Source organism: Molothrus ater, chromosome 4 (genome assembly GCF_012460135.2).
Source record: "Molothrus ater isolate BHLD 08-10-18 breed brown headed cowbird chromosome 4, BPBGC_Mater_1.1, whole genome shotgun sequence".
In the NCBI taxonomy this organism is placed as follows: Eukaryota; Metazoa; Chordata; class Aves; order Passeriformes; family Icteridae; genus Molothrus; species Molothrus ater.
The window spans coordinates 26,497,412-26,524,128 of NC_050481.2; the positions used below are offsets into that span (position 1 = coordinate 26,497,412).

The 26,717-nt window shown below is 39.6% G+C and overlaps 1 protein-coding gene across 2 annotated transcripts in view; it reads left to right on the forward strand.

The window, feature by feature from the left end:
• Positions 1-980: 980 nt before the first annotated feature.
• DKK2 (dickkopf WNT signaling pathway inhibitor 2) overlaps positions 981-26,717 on the forward strand; it is a 41,963-nt gene continuing 16,226 nt past the window's right edge. The window contains exon 1 of one of the 2 annotated variants that reach the window (XM_036381479.1): positions 981-1,238. In XM_036381479.1, the coding sequence (XP_036237372.1) occupies positions 981-1,238 (258 nt within the window). The remainder of the gene's footprint in view (positions 1,239-26,717) is intronic. The other variant, XM_036381480.1, reaches the window with a different exon arrangement.

The following is a 26,717-nucleotide window of genomic DNA, read 5'->3' on the forward strand; positions in this document are numbered from 1 at the left end:
AGCGGCGCCGGGGCAGGGCAGGAGCCGGGGCCGGGAGCGGGGCGCGCCCGGCCCGGGCTGACCCCGCGGCAGAGAGGGGGAACCCGCCGGGCTGGGGGAAAGGGGTCGGGAGGCGCTGAGCGGCGTGTCCCCCCCGGGGATGGGATTGCGGGCTGCGGAGGGGCCAGCGAGAGACTCCGAGACCACCGAGTGCGAGGGGCAGCGGCGCAGGAAGCCCGGCGGGGGCTCTGCCTCCCCTGCCGGGTCCCGGCGGGCCGGTGCCGGGGCTGCCCCGCCGCCGGATGCCCAGAGCCCCTCGCCCCGCACCGACCGGGCTGCAGGAGGAGGAGGAGAGGAGGAGGAGGAGGAAGAGTAGGAGGAGACCGGGCGCTTTCACTCCTGCTGACTGCTGAGGCAAAAGGCAGAAAAAGGAGGAGGGGAATAAAAAGTAAAGAGGGGGGAGAGAGAGTGAAAGAAAACTAAGCCCAGCTTTTGCCGGTGCTGCTTGGATTGGATCTGGTTTGAGTTTCCTCTCTGCTGGCTTGAGCAGCAAGAGAAGGAGGAGTGGGGGGAAGTCGCTCACTCTTCCTCTGAAGCTGTAGCAAACGTGCTGGTTGGTGCCTGTGCTGCCGGGGAGCTGCCCGGGTGCAGTTCCTTCGCAGCATATTGCTCTCACTGCCTGGACTTCTCGAGGACCTGGAGGAAAAAGACATCACAGACCTGCCAGTTGCTCACTGCCTATAGACTTGTCACATTTTTTTTTGTTTTTTGGGGTTTTTTTTGTTTTTTTCCTAGGGGAATCTTTTTTAAAAGTATTTTTCTCCCGTGTCTCAGAACAGCAGTTCCTTGAGTGGCTTTGAAGTCCATTGCTTCCTTATCAACTTCGGGAGATATTTAGAAAAACTTTTACCCCCTCTCTTCTGTTCTCATAGCCAAAAAAAAAACAAAAACCAAACAACAAAAAAGGACAAAAAAAGATAATCCTTTTTGGGGGAGGGGAGATGATCGTGCTGATGTGGAATAAGTGCTCCTGCTGTCTCCTCTTACTAGCCGCGGTCCTGATCGTGGAGAGCTCCCAGCTAGACAGCTCCAGCTCCAAGGTGAACTCCATCAAGTCCACCCTGATGGGGGAGGCTCCAACTCAGGCAACCAACAGATCTGCAGGCATCCACCAGGGACTGATGCTTTCTAGCAGTAAGAAGGGCAAAATGCTAGAGCAGATGGGAAAACCTCCCAAGCACTATCACCGGCAAGGAGAGGTAGGACATGGCTTCATTGCTTGAGTGTCTGTCCGTGTGCTGTATGTAAATAATTGCTGGTCTTCCCCTTCATATTATTTTCAGAGCTTTAATATCCTAAATTAATTAATTTACTTCATTGGGCTTGCCTGGGACAATATAATGTCATAATAGATGTTAAGAACTGTGCAAGTGGGAGGTTTAAACCATTGATTTTTCTCTGTAGGGTTAATGACTAGTGGAAGAAAGAGCAATCTAAAAAACTATCATCTTTTCTTTTTTCGACTCCTTCAAAAGGCTGCCAGAAGCAAAGGAAGAAGTTTCTTGGTAACTGTCAAGACAGTAAATGAGTTGAATTTGAATAGGTGAGGAAAATTTGAACGTGAAATAAAAAATTCACAGCAGTGTAACAAACTTGGTTTTAGAAATCACACCTGGCAAGTTGATCTCTGGTATCTTTATCCTTGGTAAGAATAAAAAAGCATGCTATCCCTGTGGTATACTTTAAGGTACAGTCCTTTGTTTAATAAGACAGAAGACTAATTCTATGCTCCTTGTCCAGAATATGCTCCAATGATTGTGGAACTTTTGTTTGGTTATGAGAGTTGGAATGTAAAGAAGGTAGAAAAGGTTATAGAAAAAGAAAAAGAAGGTTAAGGGGAAAAAAACCCAACACTCTAACTTGCTGTGCAGTCTTCTTTCCTCCTTACCCTGTCTGGAAACTTGCAAGTCTGGTAGAAAATAATCTTCATTCAACTGTCTTTGCACTAAACTATAAAGCAGCATTTTAAATCATCAGTCCTGTTCTTCCCTCTCAAGTCTTAACTTGGATGGTACGAATGTTTGTGTTGTGATGTTGAAAGAGGTAGACTTCTTCAGAAAATGTAGATTTTATTGGGTATTATTAGTATCTCTAAATACAGCTGCTTTTCATAAGCAACATTGTAGCAGCAAGAGAGTGTGCCAACATTCAGCACTAAAAAGGCAAAATACTCAATGCCTGAAGGGTCTGTACTTGCTTAAACTTTCCTTTATTGCAGCAGAGAAGCTGAAAATTCAAGTAATCCACTGAATTTGCTAAAGTGTTTCACATCAGCTTCCTAATAATTGAATGTTATAATTTGGTTTTGTGTGCAAGCATAGTAACAGTAGTGGTAGTTTTGGTTTTTTTGTCTGAGAAATTTCCAAGCTTTCTTTCCCTAGCCACTCAAATGTTTTATAATTTGCGCAGAATTTGGTTGCCTCTCCTTACCTCTAAGCAAAGTTTAGCAAGAGATGCTGTGATGAAGTTTCATATTACTAAAGTACTGTGCTCTTCTCTAGTTCACATTTTACTAATTACAATTACATTGCTATGTTGAATCACCTTCAGGAGATAGAGGTGCCCAATGCATCTTCTTATACATTCTCCTTGGATTTTCTTTTGTTTTCAACGTATTCACAAAATGTCCAAATACAGGTCCTATTTTCCACCTGAGTGTTAGCAGTCTCATGAGTTTTGTGAGTCTCTGCTGCCCAGCTTTTGCCTATGGAGAAGTCTTGCCACCTTCCCCCATGTACAGCATCCTCAGCACTTCACTGTGTATTCAGCGCAATGTTGAGAATATTTGATTATAATTCACCCAGTTCCTGAAAAACAATTTGTGCTACCCCAGGTTGTATTTGCAAGATTTGCCCCTAACTTGCCAGCCTGGACTGGGATTTCTGGGTGCTTCTAGTTACTGGCATGAACTCACAAGGCACACTTCAAGGGAGAGACAGCTCTGTAAGTATCTGTAGTGGTAGAGGAGATGTCATGCCTATTAAGATTTCATGTTTGTAGCATAAGCAAAGACCCCCAGAGAACTGGTGGCTGTGACTCCCAGGGAGTGAAGGCTGACCTCCCATCAAGGGCTGTCAGCACTGAATTTACCCTGAGATTCTGTCCCCAGATCCGGCATGGCCTCACACAGATGCATGTGAAAATGACACAGATTTGCTCCCTATAATTCTAGATGCTACTTTTGGCCATCTGCCTGAAGCAACACAGTTAATGCAGAATTGCAATGGAAAGAAGAAAAAAAGGGAAAAGACAAGGAAAAGAAAATGAAAGAGAGGAAAGAAAAAAAGGAAAATAAAAAAGTAAAGAAAAGAAAAAATAAAAAAGAGAAGAAAAGAGAAAAAGAGTATCTTTTCTGAAAAAGGTTTTCTCTTTGGTGATACTTCCAGCTGTAGGGCTGGTAAGCCGCTGCATTTTTAACAGCGGGGTCACGCATATCAACCAATTAAGACATGATATTTTCATAATCTTTTTTGAAGTACTCTCATATTAGGTTAGTATTTAATTTGTTTAGATTATGGGACTTTGCACTGAAGTTTACCATGCCACTTGCAAAAGAGCAGGCCTATGCATTTCTTTCTGAAACAATCTGTTGAATTAGTGGAATTTGTAATGTCTCAAAAGTAAGAGTATCTTGTATATCTTGGCAACATTAGATGGTGAGTTGAGAGTCTTGTTTACATCTTGGAAATAGTTTTAATAAGGACCAAGGATATGCATGTTAAAGATAAATTAATAGAATTTTGCTGTTGTAAAATCTCTGAGCTGTGCTTTCAGGTCTGGATTTACATGTGGTGGAAATCACCAAAACTGATGAAAGGACCATCAACCTACAACCTATTTACTTTTCAATTATGTTAATTCTCAGGACTTAGGAGCAACTTGGGAGTGTTTAATCAGTGATAAATCAACCGATACAATAGCTGATGGCTTATCTGGAGTGTTGATGTTTTTCAGCTGGTAGTTACAGTGCTTCTGCCCAGAAAGGGAAGATCCAGTGCTCTTTTGTCAGGCAAAGTTCCAGTTTAAATTAATGAAAATACTCACATGAGCAAAGCAAGTTGATCCAGCTTGCAGAGAGACTGGCGGGGCAAATGTGGATTTTAGTAAGACTTAACGTTTTTATGTCTTTCTGAGGAATATTATTTATTTTCTGGTCTTATTCCCTTTACTGCCTTGGATCAGCAGGGAATGAGAAGCACTGATGTGCTAAATCAGTGAGATTTCATTCTCTTCACTGTTCTTTACTGTCACTGCTGCTTTTCCTTTTCTACAAGCTGTTAATGTTTCCCCAATTTCACAGAGAATCAGAAAGCGTCCACAGCATTTGCACAAGGGAAATTTTTGCTCAAAGCCAGTATTGTACAGTGCATGCTAATCTAGGTTACTTTGGGGGGGTTGGGATTATATCCTGTCAGCTATTTATTTCCTTTCAAAACTTGATTTAGAGAAATGCTTCTAGGGATATCCAACACCTCAGTTCCATGACCTGTCTGTGAAAGTGTTCTGGACATATCCCCTCCCTAGGAAAATATGATACAGTGAACAGAGTCATAATTGACAGTGAAGATAGATTAATTTTTCTGTGTGTTAGCTATAGCTTCCACTGTGTTTGGGCAAGGTCTCCCACGTGAGTGATCTAGCTCAGCTATAGAGATGCAACCTGAAAAGAAAAATAGAACATACTGTACGATGCTTGAAAGGCATAGCCATTCCACAGATTCCTGGTTGATGACTTCGTAGCCTCTTTAATTTGCTTCACCATCTTTTAGACTTCTTGCCTCTGGGTTTTAGTCCCCTCTCTCCTCTGAGACGCGTGCCCTCTGTCACTGCTGGGGTTTTCGTGCCTTCACACTCAATTGCCTTTAATGATCTGGCAGGTTGTGACCTACCAAGCATTATTTCAAGCTATTGTCTCTCCTTAATCTATGGGTGCTATTATCTTCTTCCCTGCCCACCTCCTGGCCACAAGCTGTCGCTTCAGTTCATTCCCCAGCTAGATGTGTCTCTCATTCCCTTTGTCCCTTTGCTGCTGCATATCTGTTTGGGTTTGTGCTTCCCCTTGAGACTTTCCCTTCCCCACGGACATGATGGGAGCAGTAGCAATGAAGGGAAGAACTGGGACATCCAGTGGGGGGAACTGACACATCTGTGGGGCTGAGGGATAATGAGGTCTGGAACAGGGAGAGAGGAGTGAAAAGCTGGGACAAGTTTTAGTGTTGCCGAGGCACTACAGACAGCTATCAGATAAGCCTTAGTATTCCAAATGCACTCGGTTTAATGCTAAGATGTGTTTTTTTTTAAATTCTATTGCAGCTTGAGCTAAGATGTTTGAGACCACAGAAGCCAAACCAAAGAGGCATTTATTCAAATTACTAATTTGATACTGATCTCATACCTATTAACGCATGGACATACATGTGTTTCTTGGACAGGACATAGCTACCCACAAGGACTTGCTAGAAAATGTTTGGATGATGCTTTGTAGCGAGTAAAACAGCATGAGATGTAGTAATTGAATGCAGTGCCCTGACAATGTTACAATAAAATGTACCAAAGACACCAAAAATGTAACCACAATATCTTAAATAGCTAGCAACCAAGACAGTAAAAATTATTTCTTCATGGGATTAAAAATAAATTAATTAAAATAGCTAGAAATTACATCCAGCAATAGCTGCCTTTAATTTTTTTTATTTAATTGAAAAAATTGAGAATTGCTAAATCTGCAGAGGCCACCAGAGGATTAATTCTTTGCTCTTGCAGTTTGGTGTTAGAAATCTGGGTGATATACTGGTTTACTGGCAGCAGTCTTGCTAAATAACCTACTGGCTTCCCTCTTAACTGCAAAAAATGGGGTGCAGAGTATTATGTCCTTCCTGGGTCATGCTTGGTGTCTCCTTCAAATTGCTATTATTAACTGATGTAATAATATAGAGCAAAAGCTCCTATAAAGTAGCTTTACTACCAGTATTTCCTATTAGCTTTGCAACAATGCCTAGAAAATTTCTAGGACTCTGATGTGCGGCTGGGTGTGCAAGTACTTAGGAAGAGTCAGTTTCTGTATGGAAAGTCTGTCAGTGCTTAATGACAACACAGATGATGATGAAGCATGATTACATTTTCCCCTCAGAAAAGTGAGTATGATTAACTCATTATGTTTGATTAACTGATGCTTTGCAGATGCAAATATAGCGCAAGTTTAATTTTGATCTTAATTATCTCAACACCGGATGTATCTTGCAAGCACTTTGTATCTCATGGCTTGTCGGTAGAGCCTTTGGTCCTTTTACACTTGTTCGTACAAATGCCTCACCCTGGAAATGTTGTTCAGGAGGAATTTAGCTCTGCAAAGGAGGAGCCCCATGAAGCTTCTGCTTCTGTTTGGTTTTCCAGCATGGCTTTCCTCTCCAGGTTTTGTATATCTGCTTATTTTTTTAAGTATATCCAAACAAGTTTTAGATATATGTAAAAATGTTAATTTGGAGAACACTTTAAAAACACAGAGCTTCCCCTCCTGCATGTGCTTGCCAAGGTCCCTACCAAGTTCATGCTACCACCTGCATGCACACACAAGCTGTGTCTGGCAGGAATTAGGGTGTGGTGGGACACACCTAGAGCCAGCAGCCCCTGCTTGGCCCATCGTTGCCATGGGGCTTGTCACCATGTCCTGTCGAGCTTTGTGTTGGTTTTGGCACCGCAGTCATGAAATGTTTAAGATGGATTTAAGGAGCTGGAGTTTGTGTGACACCATAGACATGGTGGAGAAAGCTAGAAGCCATCATTCTGCTCTTCCTGCACTGGTAAAATTCCAAGTGTATTAAGAATTTTATATTTATTTTTTTCTTTTAGTGAACTGAAGAGAATCCTTTTGAAATCTTTGTGTTTTACTGCTGTGTTCTAGGTGGTGTTTCTGGTACTTTTAGGTTGAAACCTATAGGAAGCTTCTATGAGCTTCATATCCATGGATATGAAAAGCCAATACAAAAGTCAAGAAGATCAGAAGATTTGCTTTGCTCCTCTTTTAAAATGATTTTTGCCTGCAAAAGATTTTATTTTCATTAGAGACCATGAACTTCGTCTCATCTTTTTTTCACCAAGTGTAGGATGTGCATTGGCAGTGTGTGTCCCCAAACCATCACTTTTCTTCAGTGTAACTTTTCCCCTTTTTGGTTGAAGGTCAAATTTATTCTAATGGAAATTGTAATGAACATTAAGCAATTTTCAAATTGTAATGAAATATGGAAATAGATTATTTATGGTATTTCCAAGCTAATTGCAGAATCCTTTGCTCCAGAATGGGCTCCAGAATGTAGTGCTAGAGAGCGAGCGAGATGGCTTAAAAGGATACATATGTTCATACTAAAGGACAGCATAATACTAAATCACAGCAATCTTCAAATAAAATAATGAGTTTTGTTCATCTTGGTTACAGGTTTTTGGGGATAGGCCTTAAGCACATCTATGATTTATACATTTTTGTTCACACAAACAGAACCTGAGTTATGAAAATAAATGGAATACAAACATGCAGTGGGAACATGGAGTTCACTCATTCAGCAGCTATTTTGTTCTTACTAACGGAAAGAGCAGAGCAATGCTACAAAAAAGGAAAAAAAACTTAAAAGTTGTTGGGTTTCCCCCCCTCAAAGCACATAAGCACACGGTTCAGCCCCTTGGGACTTTCTTAAAGCTAAGCTTTGATATGATTGAATTTTCATATGCATAGTAATGAATCTTTGAGACATGCATGTTGCACATGTGTAGTGCAAATGGCACTGGTTTAGCATTTTTAGCAGTAAGCAAAGGCAGACTGCTCTGCACATGCTTGGGAATGAGGTGTTGCTTCACTCTGCAAGCCCTCTGCCTCATTCTCTGTGCATCATGTAAGTGTGAACCAGGCTGTGCATGCTTTTAAAAGCATATTTATCGGTCCAGTGAATGAGAGGACAGGGTTCAGTTCTACGTGTTTTGGCAGCTTGCCTTGAGTGAAGCAGTGACTTGCTGTCAGCATGATCTCCTCTCTGCAATCCGAAATGACTACAGTGGAGATCTCTTAAAGGAACTGCGAACACAATGCGTTGATGTTGCAGCAGGAAACTTTTATTCTTGGAATCTCATTCTTAACTGGAACAGCATCAGGGAAAGTAGTGCATCTGGCGGGGGAACATCTCCTTTACTTTTCCTTTTGCACAGAGCAAGGTAGCTTCCCAAACTGTGTTAGTTTTTGGGATTTTTTTTTGCTTTATGTCCCTACAGAAAATGGTGCACCTCTTCTTGGCAGTCTGAAAAGATACTAAACAGGACATTCTGCTGTGGCCTGACCAGTCAGGATCAGTACATACTGCAGTGTACTTGCCATTCTTCTTTGTTTCTTTTCTTCTGGCTTGAAAATGAGAGCAGAAAGTCCTCCCACCCAGGTTGTTGTGGACTCAGGATGCTGTTTTCTACCTCAAAAACTAAAATTTTGTGTTTCTTTCTATCTTCTGGGGTTTTAGGTTGCTCACACAGAGACTGAGCTGTGAGTCTTTTACTCTCCCTCTGTTAGGAGTACTGGGTGCGTACTTCCTTTCTTTCTTTTTCAAACATCATCTCCCTCTCATTCTTCAGGAGGGAGGGAAGACAGGACATAGCAAATGGTCATGTTTTACCAGACCTGCCATTCTTAAATTTCAGTTTTCATCCACTGAGGTAGCAATAATGACACCATCTGGCTCACATAACCAACCACTCTGTGTGAACTGAACGCTATGGGGCTGCCCAGTGAGACTGAAAGTTGTTCTTTCAGACCTGTTCCGTTGCTGTTACTCCCAACAAAGCTAAATTTCCATTTGTATATTATTCATAACCAATTCCTGTGGTAGGGTGAGAGAGTGTGGGTGTAGGTCAGAATTCAGGAATGGAAATTTTGGGAACCAAGGAAGAACCATGAAAATAGGAGGTTGCCATCTTCTCTCCACACTTTCTCCATATGGAGGATATGTTGATGTTGCTTCATGTCATCTTACAGGTAAAGAGAAAAACTGCCTAGGCTTGGAAGTCTACTTTATAGTTTGGTGGTTAGTACTAAACTGCTTAGCTGCATACAATGTTTTTGTAATTGTTTAAATAAATACTGAGTTCTTAAAATGCTCTTTAGGAATGCTTGTAAACTTCTGTGCTTGGATTTGTCCCCATTGCTATCTTCCAGACATCCCACTTCTCGCCAGGAAAATGGCTTTTTAACAAGAAGAATACTCTGGAGATTACTTCTGAGAGGGTCCTGGCCACAGCAGCTGCAACAAATTGCCACTGAACTTCAGTCCCAATTGATTTTTATTGCTAAAAGGATAAGTGACCAAGTGAATTCTTGCATTATAGCTTCATGACAGTTTATTAAGTATCAAACTGTAGTGTGTGATCTTGTCTAATCAGAAGATTAAGGTTTTCTCTGCGGAGAAAAATTTCCCTCAGACTTTGTGCTGATGCTTAAGCTGCAGGAGGGTGTGAAAGTCCTTCCAGTCCCAAACTGTTCTGTGGTTAGGCTGGCTTAGGGTTTTCCTCTGCTGGGGCTGGTCGGTGATGTCGGTACGAGCAGAGCTATAACAGCATGAGGCAGCTGAGAAGTCAAAGCACCGCAATCCATTGCATGTTGGTCCACCTCCTGCTGAGGAAACAAGTCCATGGGGGGCGTTTCCTGAGCAAGAGGGTTTTGAGTGGCAGCACAGCTTCAGCATAGCTCAGATTATGCTAACTGTGAAGCATTTTTTGGCATGATTTTCCAAATAAGCAATACAGAGCCCAGGAAGGTAAATAAAGGATGAAGCAAAATCTTGAGATGGTACAGGAGGCATGCTTGTGCCCTTGAGCAGGATTTGCCACCTAGAAAGGAGTGCAGGTGTGCTTGCCCTCCTCGCTGCCTCTCTGCTCTAACTTTGAGGATCCCTCCTTCCTCAGACACGCCTGGCCTCGCTGTCACTGCTGCAGCTTTGGGGCTTGGGTTTGGTTTTGTCCAATGCATTTAAAAGGACGATGCCTTTTCTTAAGCACTATCCTCTCAAGTTATCAGTGAAGAATAGATAAGAGAATCTTTATTTCAGGCATACATGTGCACTCCAGGTGCGAAGGGAACTCTTAAACTGTTTATGAGCGCACAAAGCCCCACGAACAAAGAGGGCAGAAAAGAACGTTGTCATTTTAAGGAAAAATATGTTTTAAGGCCCTGTTAAGAAATAAAGCTAAAACAGAGCTGCAAATGGGCTGCAGATTGTCTGTGTAAGAGAGATTAGCACCCTGAAAATCTCTGATAGGCTTGTGCCACAGATAGTCCCAGTTAGCCAAGATGCCATTTGAGTGGTTATCCACTGTCAGGCTCTTGTCTTGGAGAGTTACCCACAAAAGCCTCTTCCAATAGGCATACACAGATAAGCAGCATGTCACTGCCTTGACTCTGTTTTAAAGGTTTTAGATGACTAGAAGTCAATGGAGACATTGTATGAAAGGTGTGATAGTGGAGTGTGAGTTCCAGATCTGGGTGCCCTTGTCACTTTTAAGTTTGGTGGGGTTGAAGTCTATATTTCTGTTAAAGGGTCAGAAGGGTCAAGGATGGTTAAAATGAGAGAAAAAGCATTGCTTTAACAGCCAGGTGAGGATATCTTAATTTGTTTCTAACAGCTTTGAGGTACATTGAGGGTAGCATCCATAGTGATGGTGACAATTCACTACTCAAACAAAAGTGATGTAACTTGCTCCCCTCCTGCATTGTTTTTCAGCAGATGGCACCCAAAAATTTGGCCATAGACACAAGTTCATGCTGCCAGAAATGCTACACTTCAGTTCTTTGCTCTGCAAAATATGCTGCTTTATTGCCCTTCTTATCCAAGAAGTGCCACACACTTCTGCGCAGAAAGCCATCTCAAAGGTTTGGCCCTGTTTACTGACAGGATGAGTCTGAAATGTATTTATGTACCTAACTCCCTGAATGTTTTCAGTGGGCATTAGGTTCTTCCTGCATTTAGGGAGTGTAGTCATGGTCTTTTCCATGCACAAGAGGAATTCAGAGGAAGTCGTCTGTCTGAGACTTGGTGCAAGGCATGCTCAGGGACAAGGACCTTTCTTCTCCTTCATCACCTATCATCTATGTTTGGTCATCAGAATAATTTGTTATTATTACAGAAAGTTTAATCAGAATAATTTATGCTGTTCCCTCAATGATGAAATAATTATCTAAAAAATCAGTTATAGGTCATATCTACTGTAGCAGACACGGTTACACCGGCCCTTCTCTCTGGGTTACAATCTTCATCCAGAGTAACTTTCTTCTTAAACCAGCATATCTTTTTCAATTTTTTTTTTTCCTGTAAAACTGGACATGGATGCAGAGATGTTGCAAGGAGAGCTGTAGTGCTTGTCTTTAATGAGCCTCTTCCTGACCCACCCTGTGTAAAGCAGTTGACACATCATGTGTTGTGCAGCTGGGACGGCTACCCTGGCACATATCTCTGATATGTGAACGTTTTGACTTTGGCCTTTTGGAAGCCCTGGTCCCATGCTGTTCTCCAGAGTCGTGTTTAAGTCATTTCCCAGATACTGTGGATATAGGGCCGGTAGGAGCAAAAGCTGCAGTGGAATTCACGAGTACAGATTTAGCTGATTCTGTGAAAACAGATTGCACAACATAGACTGACAGTTTCTGGATTTGATTTTCTCTCTTTCCTTGGTTTGACCTCCAGTGCTCCTTCTGTCAGCTGGTCAGTATTTGGTTCTGTAGTTGTAGAGTTTGTGCGATGTGTGTGTATGTGTGAATGTTTTTTTTTTGTTTGTTTCAGTTTTTTTGTGGGGTTGTTGTTTTAATTTTGCAATGTAGCCCTTTCAATTTGAATTTTACCCCTTGATCAAAAGGCAGGCCAGTTTCTGTGAGGCAGCAGCTGGAGGGCTTGAAGGGTGCTGAGGTTGCACAGGGGTGAAATTCAGGCAGGGTGATCCACGCTGCTGAGCAGTCTGAGCAGACAAGAGCAGCCATGGACAAAGTTCATATCCTGTCAGTGGAAAAATGCACATCTCTGTCCCTGTGGTACAGGGAGCTCAGCTGCTCCTGATGCTTTTGACTCTACTGGAAGTGTTGGTTTTTGTTTCCTTTGACCATTTGTTAGTAAAATGGCCACTGCTTTTACTTTTGATCCCCTTCTGCCCTAAATGAGCCTATTGTCAGGAAATCAATTTAAAGAGTAGCTACTAGAGAACATTTTGTGAACATTTGATCAAAATCAAATTGCTCCGTCTTTGGTCTTCAAATACTTATGCCAATGGAGCTATAGCTCAAGTACAAAAACTTTAAAGAACCAGAATTGCCAAGGTATAACCCATTTTATAACTGATTAGAATAACTGATAATTGATCAAAAATAAGCAGGATTAAACAGCCATATTTCACTATACAGGGAGGTTATGAGCAAAGCTTCACATAAACATTTCAGGACTGATGCTGTTCAACTTACTGGCAAATTTTCTGGAAAATGGGAACAGAAATTTTGACAAAAATTTATTCACAACAGTAAAAGCTTAAGTAAACCACAGAGTTGCAGTAAATGCCAGTATACTACCATCCGAGAGACAAATCCCATGGGTAAAATTCTAATAGTGTAAAGCAATATAATATGGCACCATGTGATGGGAATTTGGCACATAAGTGATAACCTGTAATTTAGAGTAAATTTAGCTATCTTTAAAGGTGAAGGCACACCAGAGAGACAAAAATTAAATACTAAGAACATATTAAAAAAATAATCCAAGTGGAATATCAGGAAGTGAAAAAAAAACAGAGGACATTTTTAAACTGGTTCTAATCTCATGGTGCTGAGTAACTGTTAAAAGATATAAAGTAATCAGGATTAAATGGAGAAGGGATGATCCTAACACCAGAACTGCTTAAACACAGGAGAAAGTAAATAGAATGCAAAGACCCAGTTTGGAAAAGGGATGCCCACAGGTGAACAGAATAGAGAGAAATAAAGTACTGAAGAGTCAGAAGAAGGTGAGTGGGGAACAAGTGCTCAGTGTTTGCTGTAGAAGAAGAGCCAAGAGCAGACAGTGTGAAATTATCAGACAGCCAGGAACTACTTTTTCATGGTGTGGATCTCATTGCCACATGAAGCTGTGAGAGCCATGTGTGGGAACTGCTTACATGGAGAGGAGACAGGCACAGAGATGAGAGATGGCACTGGTAGGTACTAAACTTCCAGCCTTGGATGTGCATAAGGGCCTGATGGCTGAAACTGAGAGAATGCAACTGGGAGAGATCCTTCTGTATTTGCCTATAATCTTATTCCTCTGAGTATTTGCATCTAGCTGGATGCTGGCCTGGCCACTTTTCTCTGATAGGTTATAGCAACTTTTATGTACTTATGCAGTTAATAATTTTCATCAACATAAAATATTTTTTTTTTTTAATCAGTATCATAAGTATCCCAGCTTGTTGCCTTAATTTATCAGGAAATTTAAGCATATCTGGTTCAAAGTAAGCATTTGTGTTTTGTGTTCTTCTGTTAGGATGTGCATATACAAATATGATGCAAAAACATAACTTCTGAGCTGAACCCAGTCCTTGGGTCTATGACAGTGGGCACTGATTTTCTTATCCTCTCCAATACCCATGGACATCAGTGTTAACACTCCCACGACTGCCAGTGTGGCTTTGTTATCCATATTTTTAGTCAAAATGTTAAATAGTCCAAAGAGATTGCTGCAGCAAATGGAAAACATGACTGCAATGAAAAGGAAATGGAAAGAAGAAGAAAGAGGCAAAGAGGCTTAGAACAGATTTACAAAGTATGTAGGATACACAAGTCAGGGGAGTCTTTTCAAAGATTTTTGCTAAAATTTAATCAGCTACAGAAGTAAATGCTTTCCAAAAAGGGTAAGATTTTCAAGTCATTCATTACTCAGAACAAAGATTTTTGGGATTTGGGGGGGTTGGGGGTGGGGTGTGTGTCTTTTTGCTTTTCTAATTTCCTCAAGAATTTTGCTAACGAATAAATTCTTCCCTTGCAAATTATCATTATACAGAGGGCTGAGTATCTTTAAATTTTTGAAAAGTCCAATGTTTCCAAAGTTGTTACAGTTTTGATGGAAACTACTCTGATGCCGGGGAAGTACAGGGTTGGTTGGCTCTGTCTACAAATAGATTAAAAAAACTGTGGACAAAGACCAACTCAGAATTACAGTCAAACTCCAATAATCACCTGTTTTATCTTTGAAGTAAATTTGACCAGAGATTTTAGGAGCCTAAGTAGAATTCACAGTGTTTTAAGTCCTGGTATGTGTATGTTTGTGTGCATGTCTTTCCCTGCTTTCACCAGATCCTTCTCTGCATCAGGCAAAAGTTGGAGTTCACAAAATATTGTGTTCCCTCTATTGTTTTCCCCTTGCAGCAGTCTGTGTTCACCATCTCTGACTTAATGAGTATTGATAGTATTAAAAAAATAAGTTTTAAACCCTCATTTGATCTTCTCTTCCACCTGCAAACTCCAAAAGAGTTAAAAGCCATGGTTAACACACATGTTTAAATACTTTGGCATTCAAACTTGAGTTCCAACCATGCAGGTTCAGTAAGAAACTTGGCAGGACTGCTGCCTCTCCACTGTGCTTGACAGCAAGGTGTGACATCTTGTCACCAGTTGATTGATGTGAAGATACTTGGTGCATTAAGGCTAATGCATACATGAATTTTGGTAGATGAGACCAAGTCCAGTCTGCTCCTTTCTCTAAAGAACACGTGGAAAGGAACTTGCTATCCTGAATTTGTCTGCTTGTTAAAATCTCTGACACCTTTTTTGCTGGTAAAAAAAAATCCCAGCTAATGGTGTGTTATTTGTTCATTCTGCTGGTTCTGTGCATATGGTGTATTAGCTATCTGAGCAGAGTATTTTCAATGGCTCTGTGAAATATATTTACAAAGGCCACAAATGCTTTGTTGGTTGGACTTGATACTATTAAGTCCATAATATAATACCTGGTTGGCTCAGTCATCAGTTATGCTAAATTTCTATGGCATTGATTCAAAAAAATCTGTCAGTGTATGCTATCTGAATTTCCCCATCAGAAAAATGCTCCTCTTTGAAACAACTATATGATATTTCAAGGAACTAAAAGCACTTGGAAGATGATAACATAGATAACCAATCCAAACATTTACACAATAGGGAGTATTTTTAGAGAAGAGAAACACAGAAGAAATTAAATGTCATAAAGTTTAATAGGAAGTGCACAGGTTGAATATGGCCCTGCTTAAGTCAATATGCTTTTAAACAGTAGTTTTTCTAAACATGCCTTGGAATATTTTTATTTTTAAAAATCCATACCTAACAAAAAAAAAATCTTGGAATAAAAGATTTTTTGTTTAGTTGTTCAATGTAAAAAAAAAAAAAGGAGCCATTTTCACAATTGGTACAGATTCTAAGCAGAAAAAGATCATAATTTATTGCTGAAAGGAAGAATATTTGTTTTGAGAACCTGCATTTGCTCTTGAATCAGCAGGTTATGCTGCATTCATTTCATATCCTTCTCAGCTTTCATACTCTCTCATCCATCTCTTTCTGATATTATATTAAACTCTTGAGTGTATAGAAACTTAGGTTCCCAGGACTCTGAGTTAGACTGGAACTCAATTCATCTGACAGACTTTGGAAACTGGGACTGTAATTCCCAGTTCATTTAGATTCTTAATGATCATTCAATCTTCTGTCTGTGTTTCTACTTGCTCACTCACTTTTTACACGGTAGGAGTCGTTCAGTCTTCAGATCAGAAGCATATGGTACCCCTCCAGCAGACAAACATTTTCCACCAACATTTTTAAGAGAATGAAAATCTAAATAAATAACCCCCAAGGCTGAAAGCAGCCTATTCACCAAACAGCAATTCCACAGGAAAAATAAATGTTCAGCAAAGTGATCTTTCATTTGAAAATTGGATCCAGACTCTACAAACCGAGAAGGGTGAGCGACTGTGTCATATGTGGTGCAATGCAGTTTGTCTGCAAAGTGTGCTGCCACAAGGTACTGATGTTCTGCTTATGGAGAAAAGCAAATTGGGCAAAAGTTAAACAGTTTGTTTGTCAGCAAACTGTTGAAATCATGATACCATGGATATTATCCCTTATGAATTATAAATGGTTAATGCGTACGGACCATCCACCAGCTAGTTCAGAATGATGCAATTCAGAACAGATTCATCTTTCAACACTTTGTTTTGAAAAGTGTAGATTTTTGTTCTTTGAAGAAAGATGGTAAAATCTGAAAGGCAAACAAAAATTAGTCTTTTGGATGGTCAGACACATAGTTCCATGTTTATCTTTTGCTCTAATGTTGTAGTTTCTTGGTAAATTAATCACTGTTGCCTTGGCTTTTTTGCAAGGAATTCGCTTCTTCCACGGAGCTAACTTCAGTAGTAGTAGTATCTTATTGAGGATGGAGGGAGGAAAAGTAGTGTAAGAACTTAAGGGCCAGTTATCCTGTCAAAATGCAGTGTTATAACTCGGCTGCCTTTTCAAGTACCCATGTGAATTTGAAATCAAACGGATCTTTTCTGAAAAGAAAAATCACTGTAAGTATTATAACTTAGAAAATACCATTTTTCTTCAGTTGCACTGATTTTTTTTCCACCTGTGCAAGTCATCTGAATTGAAAGGAAATTTCAACAATATATAAGAGCTAAATCCCATATCTTTGGGCTTCAGGCTAAGGTGAATTTGTGCTTAAATTGATTTAGCAAGTGATCAGTCAGAAAAAGATTTTAAGAAGGTAACTAAAGCATTTCTACCTTTAAAATACTTACAAAGTTTTAGCCAAGGACATAATTTTAGGGATGGTATAGTAAAGACAATATCTATTATTTTCCCTCTGTAATAGCATATGCTAATATGATATTTTTATATTATATATGACTTACATATCTGTACATATGTGCCTATATACTAAGACCATTTATCATATGTGGATTAAGCAGGAAGTTTAAAATTTACTTTCTGGGGGGTTTTGCTGATACTGTGTTGTTATTAGAACTGCTTTGGCAATCTCTAGTAAAAAGAAAAGGGAAAACACCATAAAAGAAGTTCAAGAAGTATTGGTAGAAACACAAAACCTTCTGTTCTTGTAAGTGGAAAAAAACCCTTAAAGAAATTTGGTCTTTTGAAAACTAAATTATTCATGATTTTAAAATTAATTTTTCAGTCTTACTAAATGCTCAAAGCATAGCAAATTTCCTTTTCTAAATAGTTTTGAAGGTAAGGTTGGAGTCTGGAAATAAAGTAAAAGTATTATAAAACAGGTTGTTTTAAAAAATGGCATAATGTGCTTTCATGTGTATTGTTTTCCAAAGTTTAAGTTTAGTCAGTTCACAAACGGGATGAAAATTATTCTAGCTCTTGGAGATTAAATCTTTCCTGAGATCAGGCTGTGCACTTTTTCTGGATCACTCATTAACAATAGTCATAATTTTGTGATTGCTTTTTGTTCAAGAACCTTGCTGTTCATGCACATGCTAGAGAATATTACTGTCTGGAGTCAGGTTAATAGGTGTGATAAACGAGGGGAAATATTTACTGTGTTAAGGAAATTCAGAAAACAACTGATTTTAGATAGATCTGATGGCACAATTTAACATTATTCCTTACTTCAGCAACCTGATTTCAGATGGAAAGACTAATTAGGACATTTGTAGTACAAAGCTAGTGTTTCTTTGGCTGAAGAACCTTTGTTGAAGCATAAAATAATTTCTACTTGAAGGGAGGGACTGCTTTGACTAGGGTCTCCCTCCAAAAGTAACCACAGTAATAGTAAGTGTAAGATTGGTCTCATATAGATGTGCAGAAATGTGAATTGTTAACTACAATCTGATTCCTTGGTACTACTTGTCATATTCCTGTGGAAATTAGTGGGAGATTACAAATTTCTACCAACAGCAAATCTGGCTCTGCAAATAATTTTATATTCTTTTAATTCCTGTCATTTTAAACCACAATGGCACAAAAAAAGCCTGCATTAATTCTTTCCTCTTATAAGTGTGCATCTTGGCATATCTGACATCTAGCAGTAGTTAGGACTGCCAGCCAGCCTCCCATGTCTGTTTTTACAAAGTTGTATGCCAGTAGAAACTGCCCTACAAATATGTGTTTTCTTTGTACTACCCCTCAGCTTCAGAGCCACATTTTAAAACATGGTTATAATACTTTTTTGCTTGTATAGATAGATCTGTTAGCTGGTGTTTCTGTGTTGTGTTTATCATGAAAACTCATTGGAAAACTCGGTTATATAAAATTATTTCTAAACCACTTCCTACTTGGTAAGGTAAGGATGAGATTGATAAAACAAAGAAGTGTTCATTTGATGTGTGGTTTTGTGACTCACTGGGTAAAACTATTTATGCTGTGTGACTCCAGTAGGTTTTAAAACAACATCAAGGAGATATTTATTGGCAGTGCTGGTTTTGTGGCACTGAGAAAAGAATAAGTGTAAAGGAACAGCTGTTTGAAGTTCTTCTAGGAGAATTTAAATCCCATATTTTCCAACAATGTGAATGAGTCTGCATTTGAATGCTAAACCAGAAAGGTTTATGGTGCATATGGTACCTATTTGAATTTTTTAAATGTCTAATTTCTGCCGTGGAAATGGAGGCCAGCTTGAGTTATTTATTGTGGGATGCAGAAGGAAATCACGACCCTTTGCAGGGACACGTTAGAATCCCTGCACCATTCGGCCAGTTTTCTCCTGTCACACCTACTTAAATTTTCAAAAAGAAGCTTTAATGTATTGAGTGTGCTCTGGATCTTACTAGTTCCGAGCACTTATGACAGCTTTCAGAGATTGCTGGTGGCTCCCAGTAGATTGTAATTCTAGAAACAGGAGCCTGATGCTAAGCATCACCACCTGTTCCCCATTATTTTCCTTCAGAAGAAAACAATGCAAGTATAAGATTACATACTAATGGAACTCATTTTCACTAAATAGGTACATTTGGTCACATGTTATTTGGTGGCCCATAAAAGAAAAAGAGGAAAATAGTATGCTGTTTTCAAAAGGGAGAGGCAAATAAAACTTAAATTCAGAGTTTCCTAACTGGGATAGCTAAACCAAATTCTTCCATGGCAGGTATACCAATATGCACTATGTAAGTACATACAGATTGCTTGTTGGAATAGCTGTGTTTTCAATTTGATTTGTTGTCCTATCCTAAAAGGCTTTGGACTTCATTAATCTCTTTGTAAATTCCCTTTAGAGCTAGATTTGAACCTTTTTGGCATTTGCCCTGAATTCCTATTTCTGCTTTGCTTAAAACAATGCAGATCTCATCTCTAACCAAGGTTTCTCTACTGCCCCTCAGTAGAAAAAATTATAAGCAGATATAGCACGGTTATAATGACACTTGCAAGTTAAGTAGTTCTCTGTTATATTCTGTTATTATTTGCCATACACCAGCATGGTCCCATGTTGTATCTCTGCTATAAAGTCATGTGACATATATCTAGGTAATGAAGGAATGTTTAAAATGAACTCATCACTGCTTTTCTTATTAGGTGAGAAAAGGGTTTAGTATGGTGTATGCACATGTAGGTAGTACATTTTTCAAGCATGGGAGCATGTGTATGTCTCCCTCCCTGGAATCCTGAACACATCAGCTTTCGTGTAGAAGTTGTGATAGCCTGGCCTGCTCAGAGTACTCACCAGTCCTGCTTTTGGGTGCAGACCAGCCTCTAAAGTTGTATCTATATATCTGCTTCTTGGCAATTCTTGTTGCTGTTTTCCCTTTTCCTAATATCTTATTCCCAAGACCACTCTAAAAAAAACAGCTTTTTTTTTTTTTTTTTAAGAAGGTTTTCCCTGCTTGTGTTGCTTGGTGATTCTTCTCTGAAAATCCATGTCAGACTGTTGGTAGCCTTTCTTCTTAGTCTTGTTTTTATTCTCCTTTCTAGCCTTAGTCTTGCTTCTTGCAAACTCTTCAGTAAGAAGTGGTGGGTTTTTTGAGATAGCATACTTTTTGAGGTGTGCTATTTCCTGATTTTTACAAGCAAGGTTCAGCAGTTCATTGGATGGCAGCAAATTAAGGGTGACTTTACCCACTTCTTGCACCTTTGTGGAGATGAGGTATTATTAGCTGTGTTTCTTTGCTGTGTTCGTGCTCGGGGGACAAACCCTTCAGTCATTATTCCCATCAAAATTATTGGGGTCATGTCTGTGGGATGCTTTGTAGGTACTTAAATCAATTTTCTGGAGTAGGTTTGGTGGCTGTATGAGGCAGCCGAAATGGAAGTACTGTCTCAGCCATAATTACCAATAGAAAAGACTTAGGATCAGGCCTTTTATCTGGTTTATTCTCTCAGATGTGTTTGCTCTGTAGTATTGGACTGGATTCTTAACTCTGAAGCTGGGGTTTTGCACAGAGGAAGCAGAAATAGATTTATGGAGTGCTCTATAGCTGCTTTTTCTGAATGAAGTACTGCTCTAATGACATTTATTCAGGGACTAGGTTTGTCTGCAAATCAGATTATTTAAGTTTTTAAGAGTTCCATTTCAGATGTACCAAATGGATTTTGGTGGACATTGTCAGACCATGACATTACTCAGTACATAGATAAATGGATGTGGTGTTTCTGAAAAATTGACAGACATGGTCTTAGCTTTTCAGTGATTAGAACAAAGCATTTCTATGCCTCTTTTCAAAAGACACAAAACTTGTGTCCAAGTTGCTTTAAAATAACTGAAAGTGAATGCTTCCAAACAGCAGAAAATTTACATTTAATAATTTTTCTTCTGCCATGTATTGATGACCGGCTCTTCAAATCTTTGATCATGAGGTAAGTCTGTAATGAGTAAATCTATTTTGAAGCTCAATGAAACCATGGTATCACTGTGAGGACTGCTCACATTAGGGAGAGATTACAAGATCATGTCTTTTTAGCCTTTTGATTTATCAAATAACTTTAAAACTTCGTTCTGATTTTGGCTGGGAAAGCCCCTTTGTTGGCCAAACACAAAATTTCCATTTGTTTACATGAGTTTTTTTCTTCCAGAGCAGATAGCAGCAGTGCCGGATTCAACATCTAAAAGCTCTCTGGCAGGATGGGTGCTTGCACCCAGCCTGCTAAGCACTGTAGCTTTACTGTTATTCGTGTAGCTTGCTAATAAAAACAGTGATCTGGGAGAGTCATGAGCAGAGTTCTGCTTAATGGAGTCTCATTTAGACTTGTGGCTTGCTGCTTTTCTTTTGAACGTCTCAAAAGTCTTTCTTGAGTTACACTTGATAGGAATGATAAGGGTACTGCTGCACGTTCCTCAGCAAATCTGTAACACACAGGGTGTTTTTCCACTTAGATAGATGTGTATTTACATGGAAGTTGGGCCTAAGACACAGTCTTGTTTCCAGACCAGATGTGCTTTGACTTGAAGACTCTAAGATCATTAATTTTGATTTTTGGTGCATTGTAAATGACTGTGGCTTAGGCATTGGTAAAAAGCAGCTGATGCTGAAAAGAAATGAGGAAAGAAAGTCAGCAAACGTTTGTATAAATAGCTGAAAGAGGTGCTGGGGAGGATCCAGGCATTTGTATTTTGCTCTTAGCATGCACTCTCTACTGGCCATCACTCTACAAATGGCTGGGTCTTAGTGGTGTGACAAATTGTTTCACTGCTGCAAATGCTGATATTGTCAGTGCCTCCCATCTTGCTTCATTGAGTTTTATAATGAAGACTAAAACTACAGCAGAGGAATAGGTCAGTGATTGCAAGGGGGTGTGTGTAGACCTACTTTGTCCTCTGTTTAAAGAAAAATGGACTAACTGCACTAGGATGTGCTTCTTCCTGTTTTTTTTTTTTTTTAGGTCTCATGATCAAGCATGGTAAGTCTTGTTAAGACCATCTAAGGAAAAATAAGAAAATATTTGGAAAGGGATGTTTTGCAGCAGAATGATTATGTTCTCTCAGAATGTGTTAGAAAAACATCAAAATACCAATGTATCTGTATTTTATGTTCAAGAAATATTCTGAAGCATACACAGGCCTAACTGATAGACACTACACTTACGACAAGTTTTACTGAAGGACTGCTCAGTATCCATGCTCATGCTCTTTCACTCAGTCTACATGTGGGCTTCAGCCTGATTGCATTGGTTTAACTGAGGAAAAAAATCTCTTTTATTGAATAAACCTGAAAAATACACTTACATTAGATTAAGTCTTTGAAAATACACTATGTGCTAAAGCTTGAGCTAAGTATTGAGTAATTAATACATCCTATTGTTGCAGGTGAAGATAGCCTGACACTCTCAAACCAAGAATTTTGACTGATAGTTTATTTATACTGACAAAGTTTACCTCTCTAAAATAAATTATCTCTTGGCTGTTAACCCTTTAAAATAAGCACTGACTTGCCTTTGGGCCAAGACCTGAAGTGACATGCCTAATTGAGGAGCTTTTGATTAAAATGAGAATAGTGCACCAAAATGACCAATTATGGGCTTTCAGGCAGAACGTAGCACAAGGCCATGCCCCGGTGCCTCAGTTTAGAGAGATCCTCTGAGTAGGCAAAGTGCGGAATGCTCTTATCTCATATGAACCTTTGAGTTGGTTTCAAGGAAAATCCACCAAATTTAAGAAAAAACTCTAATTTTTAAACAGTTGTACTTACTTAATTTATGGGCTGATTTTCCTACTTGGGAGAAAATTCTTAGGACAATAGGAATTGTACCTGTTTTGAGAATGAGTGGTCTGTGGAAAAGGGGTCATTTTCTGTTTTGGTTTGGGGTTTTTTTTCCCCTGTGAGTTTTCACAAAATATGCAAACTCTCCGGGGAATTTAGTCACTTGGCTATGCCAAGAACTGCCTAGTGGGTTTTGCAGCTCTTCCAACAAGAGCAGGTGTGTAACCACCACTATGTAAGAGTTGGTTTAGTGCAGGTGGAGGGAGATCCTCAGGGCCAATTGCTCATCAGAGCTAAAGACATGGCCCAAAGGAAATTGTGCTGTCTTCTTGTTTTAGTTCTAATATATTCTGAGCAATCCTATCTCCTGGAGATTTAGAAGAGCAGGAAACTGAAAGGGAATTGCTTGACTTGGGAAATACCCTTCTCATGACTAAGGAAAACCACCTAGTGTTCATTACTTTTCTGTGATGAAGTACTTTTAATTCATGTCAGCCTGGTCTGTTTTTCTGCCTCGTTGTCATGTAGGAAAATAATCTGTTGCCCAATAGGTGAATCACACTTTGTGTGCAGTAAACTATTACAAATGTACGTATATTTTCAGAAATATAAATATGCAAATAACATCAAGGATCTGAATAACATCACTACTGCTAGTTGAACTACCCAAGACTTAGTTATAAATAGTTTTATCTGTCTAACTGAAATTATTTTTTTTCCCTGGAGTGTCATATGAAGTATAGGGAAACAGTAAGTCATATCTCCATATCTTCCAGCAAACAATGTAGCAAAAGTAAGGAAGGAAATCTTCTCTTGTCATGATTACATAGCCATGGTCAGTGTTTGATTTAAACATGAAATTTAAGGAGAACTCTGCGCATAGTCATGTTATGAAAGATTTTTCCAGTTCTGAGTTTGTCTGTAAAATATGCTTTTAAAAATCAAGCTGTTTCTCTAAAATATGCTTCCATGGGTATCACTCAAAAGTACGACACATTTTTTTCCCACTTGGCTGGTAAATATGGTCATCTTAATTTGTGTTTCTGTCTCTCTGTAAAGGAGATAATTATTGCAGTTATTATCACTTATATTTAGCACATCTGAAAAGAAGGGTACAAATTCAGAAAAAAAGAGAAATAATTATACAGTTAAATGAATTATTTCTGTTCTGTGTACTTCTTATGTGGCCTTGGCACAGCAAGCCATTTATACCCCACTACCTTGGGGGGTATAAAGGAAATAAGAAAGAAAAAAATAAAGGTAGACAAAACCAATGAAGTAAAACACTTGAAATCTTTTCTGCCCTTGTTGGTTTTGCTGTGTAGGCTATCTAGCAGGTAAAGAACTGATCATGTACAATTTTAAGAAAGCACAGTACCTAGACAGCACAGCACCTAGAGGCTGCCTCTGAGTGAGGTTACAATGCCAGCAAGAGGAGGCCAGATACAGGATGACTCTGTGTTTGCAATCCAGGGCATATAAATGTGAAAAATGCCTGCTAACAAAGCGTGCAGTACCCTGGGGAATGCAGCCCATGCAGAATAGAAGTTGTCAAGAAGGTGGTGCAATATTACCATGGTTCCTGCTTCTTTGCCTTTCCTAACAAGAATCAGATATACATGGAAGTTTTCACTACAATAAAGTTGCAAGAACTAAAAAGTAGTATCAGGTTGCTGCATCTGGCTTAGCTTTAGAAGTGGAAATATAGTAATGGGATAAATGAAAGGGCCACCCACTATAAAGTATGGGTGACCAGTATAAGGAAAAAGCACCCCTGCTTTAATGCTTATTTATTCCAAAGGCTGTTACAAAGAAATTGCTCTCAGTCTGATGTAGTGCCAAACACAGGGGATTAAACTTTTTAATGCCTTTTGTTGACCAACATCCAAGACATCGAGGAACAAAAGAAATTCTGTAACTCCACATAAAGAATATTATTTTCAGACAAGAAGAGAGTGCTTGAAAACATAAGTTCAGAAGATAGGATAAAAGGTAGCAGGGAAGAGGATAAATGCATGTCTCAGCAGCAGAACAGTTCATTTTGAGGGTGGAGAACAGATTTAGAGCTAATTCCATGTTAAATGCCAGAATTCAAGGTAATTTCTTGCTAACGATGACTAGAATAGGACAATGTCCATTTTGGCTGGATTCAGAAATTGTATAGGATTATTTTTCTTTCTTTCTTTCCCCTCTCTTTTTTCTTTCATTTCCTTGGATTTGGTGGAGTTTTTTTCCCTACAAATCAGATATTTTCTGAAATCCTACTGTTCTGCCTCTTTTGTGTTATGGTCCCTAGCATAAAGGAAGCCTTGCTTGAAAATGGAAAGGGGCCCATAAGATTGAGAAGAGGGTGTAGTCGGAGTACAGTGTCTGGAATGAAAGATGGTCCCCCAGTGACTATTGCAGACTGAAACTAAGAGCAGTCTCTACTAACTCAGGGACTGCAGACATAAATGTAGTCTGAAGCCACCCTGTTCTTGCCTCCTGGACTGCATGTGCTCTCTCTCTCTTCTGAGAATTGGCGTCTGGGTTTGTTTGAATTAATAGTGAAGTCATTACACTATGTAAATATGTTAGTCTTCATCTGGTTTTACTCACAAGCTATTCTTGCCTTGCTGTGCTGTTCCTGTTTTCTTGTTTGTGCAAAATTAACCAGGAGCATTTTAAAAGAAAAGGGGGTAAAAGGGTGAATAGTGTTGAAACCTTGATTGCTACGTTATTTACCGCAGGCTGAAGTTTGGTAGGCAGTTCCAACTTAATCATATAATAAGAGTACAATGGCATTTTTAATGGAGCTTTTAGGAATCCTTTCCCCTTGTCATCTTTGGCCTTCTTTGAGTAAACTGTGATAATTTGCCTTAATAGCCTAGAATTACAATTTTTCATTTTTCTCTTACTGAGGAGTCAGCTGAGCAGCAGGATGAGTCTAAGCACTTCACAGAGGTTGCCTGTGCCCTCAGGGGGCTGTAACCAAGTGTTTTCCCAGGACAGCTGGTTTTCTGCAGGTTCTCCCACTGCCTAACTACTGCTGGCTCCTCATCCAAGCACAACTGCTCCTAGAATGAGTCAGGATGAGAAGCTACACTCTCATACTGTAATTCTTCTTGGTGCTTTGAAAAGGAAAGCCCCAAGCTGCATTATTGACTTGTCCTGTTTGTCAGTCTCATTTGTGCAGACCAATTGTAAAAACTGAAGAAATAATAACTTTTTTTGTTTCTTTCTTTTTCCTTAAAACTCATGGACTTCTGTGGCAATGCCTCTGAATCACCTGTGGTACAAGAGATTGGAAAGTGGGAGCTGGTGCAGGTACCTCAGAGTTGGTTGGTTGTTCTGACATTAAAGCCGGACTGATGGAATTTCATGTCTGATTTCAATTCTCTGTAGGTGCTTTGGCATTCTCAGCTCCCCTTGCAATGGAGCAGTCACAGCCATCATGTTGCAGAGGGACTCATGTAGAACAGGAAAAGAAGGAAGGTGTTTGGAATATCAGATGTCAGTGGTGGTTTCTGACGCATAGAGAAAGAACTGGGGGCTGGAAGAGGCATATGAGTCAGGTGTTCCCACACAGACGACCATCAGGGAAGGAGACTAATGCTGACATTCAGTACTGATGTTAGATTGTGGTCAGCAGTCTGCCGAGGTGGAGACTGCAGTTCATCCTTCTCAGACATAAGGCATCTGGCTGTCTCTCCATCTGCCACAAACTCATGTTTTCAGGGCTGTCCTTCTAAATATGAGAAGCAGAGAAAGCGCATTTTGAAAAATGGTGTCTTAAATGCTTTGTATTCTGCAATGCAAAGTGTATTCTGTAAGGAATAGCAAAGAGTCATTTCCAGGGTGAGGATTGCAGATGCTGCACAAATGTTTATAACCTGAAAGCATTCTCTCTCCAGGTGGTGTAGCAGACAAAGAAGAGTTTTTGCACTGACTTCAGTAAGACAGGTTTTCCCCCTCATTTTTCTAGAATTTGTGAATGTTTGAAAGCAAAGGCAGTTTACTTGCTTAGTAGGAATACT